General features: G+C 38.7%; 1 protein-coding gene across 1 annotated transcript in view; it reads left to right on the forward strand.

Annotated features, from left to right (window-relative positions):
- The window catches only part of LOC138020929 (regulator of G-protein signaling protein-like), a gene marked incomplete at its 5' end in the record, with an annotated part of 45,365 nt that overhangs the window by 33,461 nt on the left and 6,904 nt on the right, over window positions 1-5,000 (forward strand). Inside the window, one exon of the mRNA XM_068867819.1 lies at window positions 4,343-4,467. Within this exon, the coding sequence (XP_068723920.1) occupies window positions 4,343-4,467 (125 nt within the window). The remainder of the gene's footprint in view (window positions 1-4,342; window positions 4,468-5,000) is intronic.

Genomic DNA, 5,000 nt, shown 5'->3' on the forward strand with positions numbered 1-5,000 from the left:
GCCTCAAAAGAAGGCCTATTAAGACAAAAGATCCATTTATTTGAAACCAATTTCGAATGGTTATAAATCAAGTGAACTGGGAATTTAATAACGCGAAAAAACCTTATTATAAAAATGCCTTCAACAATTGTTGTGGGGATCAAAGGAAAACATGGAAAACAATCAATGAATTGACCTCACGTAAGTCCAACAAAACTGTTATTAATGAGATGGAATATAATGGAGTAAATTCTGGAGATCAAACAGATATAGCAGAAATGCTAAACTCCTTTTTCACAGAAATTGGGTCAAGCCTTAGCAGAGACGTGACAGGATTTTATAAATCCTTCGAAGAATTTCTTACTGAAACACGCTCACAGCACTTATCGAAGCTACAGATAGCTGGGCAATGGATATAGACCGTGGTCTTGTTAATGCCGTAGTCTTTTTAGACCTCAAAAAGGCATTTGATACAGTAGATCACGATATTTTGTTACGAAAATTGCAATATTATGGGAGTTATTGGACCAGCCATCAATGGTTTGCTTCTTATTTAAATAATCGAACACAGATTTGTCATCTAAATTTAAGTCAACACCGAAATGTCTAAGATGTGGTGTTCCCCAGGGAACAATTTTGGGACCTCTTCTGTTTTTGATATATATTAATGACTTACCACATTGTCTGACATATTCGGAACCCAGAATGTACGCAGATGATACCAGCCTGACGCTTGCCAGTACTGATATTAGCATATAAATTATTGCCTTAATCACGACCTGAGTAATGTGTACGAATGGCTCTCTGCTAACAAGCTCACTCTAAATATGACAAAAACTGAGTTTATTCTTATTGCATCAAGGCAGAAGTTATCACAATTTACGGAAAGTCCCTCTCTTACTATAAACGAAAACGCAATAGAACAAGTAACCTCCGCTAAATCCCTTGGAGTTTATGTCGATCAAAATATAAACTGGGAGTGTCATATTGAAAACATCTCTAAGAAGATAGCTTGTGCCATTGGTGCAATTAAACGAATTCGGCATCTCACTCCATTTAATGTTCTAATTAAAGTTTATAATAGCCTTATTCAACCACATTTTGATTATTGCAGTGTAGTGTGGGGAAACTGTAACAAAGGCCTTTCTGAAAAACTGCAAAGGCTTCAAAATCGGGCAGCTCGCATCCTAATGTCTGCCAGCTATGATAGTAATTTGGATGATTTGTTCCGGGCACTAGGGTGGCGAAGACTCTACTATCAAAGATTGGAACAGAAGTCTATCATAATGTATAAAACATTACATGGTTTGACACCTGATTATCTGAGATCAAGATTTGTATATCGTGACAACGTAAGTGCTTATCGTTTAAGGAATACTGAAAATAAATTAGTTCTTCCACAACCCCGAACTGATTATCTCAAGAGAAGTTTTTTGTACAGTGGAGCTCAGTTGTGGAACAGCTTACCTGTAGACCTAAGACAAACGTCTTCACTGACCGATTTCAAATTTAAGCTAAGTCGCCACAGTTTAAAGTAATATCTTAATTTTAAGTAAATTTTAGACACGGCCTCCATGAAAAGCAAAATTTTTATTTCTTTCTTTTATTTGAATTGCTATTATTCAATTTTATTGTAGTTAGGTAGATAGATATACTATTTTATATAATAATGAACTAAATTGATCAACTGATGGAAACACCGTGTATAAATAAAGTTATCTTATCTTATCTAACGGCAGGCTCCTGCTTGTCGTAAGAGCGGAAAATTCTTTCATTTTAACTTGTCTCGTTCCTTTGAGAAGTTGCTTGATATCTGGAGCTAACAGGACAGAAATGACCTAATATCAGGCAGGTTTCTTACATTTTTGGCAAAACCCTAATGTCACTTAGAGCAGTTTTCAATCGAGTGTCGTAAAACTAAAACCAAAGTAATTACTTTAGCCAATCAGAAAGGTCGGAGACAATCCAGTAAACCAATCAAAACTCGTAGTAATTACACGCAGCCGACACAAAGCGCGGGAAAATGTGCACGCGCGAGCCACGATTGGTTTTGGTTTCACTTCTGATTGGTTGAAAAAATGGCGCGAGAATTTTGAACCAATCACTGAGTGAAGTAATCATAAACCAAAGTAATTCACTAATTACTTTCGACACTCAATTGAAAACCACTCTACGACGTTTTCCGTTTGGCGTAAACGTCATGTTTAACCTCTCTGTTAGTGGCCGTGTTTTCACGATAGACGTTGTCTCGCTTAACATTCCTGAAAGTGGTTCGGCTTAAACGTGATACTTGTTTTCAGGTAAGAGTAAATGAGGAGAGAGCACGTGCCAATACAATAATAAAAATAGCACTCCTGTTGTATACCGCAAGCGACTCATTGGCCGAAAGTAATTGTTAACTCGCTTAAGCTACCTGGTTCGGTTGCTTAAATATAATGAGAATTCTATTGAAATTTGCCGACTCGCTTAACTTTATAGCGAGTTTGGAAAGGAACTGTTTTCACGGAATTTTTGGTTGTCACAAGCTAAGCGACCTGAAAAAACGCTCGTGAAAACACGGCCAGTGTCGTTTATCCTTTCTAAGAGGACGTTTAAGCCAGTTCGGGGTTCCAAAAAACACGTGCACGCGTCGGGATAAAATCAAGCATATAGTAAAAATACAAAAGTTTTTGAATGCAAATTTCTGCAATAATTTCCATAACAAAAGATACTTTTTTTTATCCCGACGCCATTCTTTTTTAGATTGTCCTAGTAAAAGTAGCATATTACGCTACTTGCAGTGCCCATTTTTTACCCAAATTATGCCTCTTGTTCTTCAAACTATTCCTTTGCGAAAAGAGCGAAACAATTCCAAAAAACGTATCACGATCGTGTAGCAATACTTTTTTGGTGTCACAAGCTCCACTTCTATTGTATTTTGCTTTCTTTGTCTTAAGGCAACGGTGTCTGGCTATGTTTGCTGGTTCTGTTATGGTCTCTAGCAGCAAGTTAAAGGGCGGAGTGGCTAATTACCCTTTCGTAAACAAGCGATGCCATTTTTGACGGTCGATGCCATTCTTTGTAACCAAGCCATTTTATTTGGTTGGCTTTCAATAAATTGTTACGATTAGCTTTATTTAAGTACTTTAAATTTGCCAAGCCAAAGCTGTTGATTCGGTAGTGTAGAGGTTAAATGCATTTGCTCATGAACCTTTGAACCGATTTCGACGTCGTCGGATCAGCTTTGTCAGTTTTTTTTTAAAGGTTTTTTCTCAGTTTTTTTTTTTGAATTTTAAATTACATACGCTGCCAATCTAGTCCTAGATTAAGTATTTTTTCCCCATTTGCAAAAGACAAACAACAGTGAAAATTATAAGTGTCGTTTTAATGGCAGCGCTTGTTTACGAAAGGGAAAATTGCGTCGGCGTGGCTGACGCCATTTGGCAAACTTTGAAAATGCGAGGTACTGTGACCAACACCAGCAAGCAACTTTCGATCCCGTCATCTCGTGCCAGTCTGCTAGCTTCCTTGGGAGGTTCTCCTGTTACCAAAGTGCAAATACGGCCAAAACATTGAACAAAAATTGTTTCAGGCTTATCAATATATACCGATTATGCTAGTAGTGCTACTTTTTAAATATCAGCGAAAATCATGCTAGTGTACTCAAATTATGCCAAAAATTATGCTGGCACAATCTATAACAGCCTACCCGACGCGCGCATGTGTTTCTTTGAAACTCCGAACTGGCTTATTGATCAACCGGATATCGCCCCAATGTGAAGGAATCCGCAATCCAGCAAAATCAGGAATCCATTGCAGGGAATCTAGGGTCCATTTCGGTGGAATCCGGAATCCATGTGCTGGGATCTGGATTACGAAGGCCACCTGGATTCCTTTGCAAAAGGCGAAACATGCGGTCGAGGAGTTGCTTATGCTTTTGTTTGCTTCAGCCTGAATACACCGTAGTAAGTGATACATAGAGTGCTTACCGGACTGTAAAGCGTTTCGGTAGTGGTCTTTGGCTTACATATTCTTAACAGAGCACTTGTTTGTCAACAATCTCGATAAGCGTAGGTGGGTCGTGGGTCGTGTTTGTTTGAAGATAAAAAAAAATAAATATTAGCTCCCTCAGTGCTCGGTCCAAATTTGTCTTAGGTCTTGTCTCTTTCGAGAATTTCCAGTCGTTGATTTAAAAAAGGGTTAAGGTTAGGGTTAGGTTAGGGATAGGGACCCACGACCCATGACCCATGACCCATGACCCATGACCCACCCAACCGCGCCGATTACACACTCTCCATAATATGTACCTTAGCTGGTATAACTGACTGCAAAAGGCAGGATTATCGAGCATTTCTATTTGTTTTCTTTGCTTTCTTGTTCCTAGGTAAACATCCCAAATGACACAGCGGAAAACATAGTAGGCTTGGTGCAAAATGAAATCATTGAAAGAGGACTATTCCACGACGCTGCTATGTCAGTTTTTCTCCCTCTTATGTTCTTTTGGAAGAAGTAAGTTTATTGGCAACATGTAAAGGCCGATAACTAGAATCATTTCATTTGTGAAGGTAGCGAAATCCCATGCTTCAAAGCGAGCCTTGGTGCGAAATGATTTGAATGAGAATGAGTTTTAACATAGAATGTTTGAAAATTTTTACTTATTTGGTCTTATTTAAACAGCGGAAATTGAAATACATGAGAGTTGGGGATCATTGCTGTTGAGGAGCAACCTTGAGCGGTTGCCAAGAAAGCTTGAAAAAATCTCAGGGTTGAATAGGGTTTAACAAATTTCATTTGGACAACTCGTTTTCATTTGAATAACCTCGCTTCTAGACTCGCTCTGAAACTGAGGCTGAGGCTCTGAAATGGGCTGTTAGTAGATACTTAGACCCTCCCTGGGAAAACAGTCAGTTTGTCCCAAAGAATTATTGTGAAACGATCTATGACTGTTTATTAATTGCGTTCGACGAAGGAGAACATACACTAATCATGTCGTTTGTCGAAATCAGGCACCCGCGAACCGGTCGAGGTCACACGTTCGAATA

Source organism: Montipora capricornis, chromosome 10 (assembly GCF_036669925.1).
Source record: "Montipora capricornis isolate CH-2021 chromosome 10, ASM3666992v2, whole genome shotgun sequence".
NCBI lineage: Eukaryota > Metazoa > Cnidaria > Anthozoa > Scleractinia > Acroporidae > Montipora > Montipora capricornis.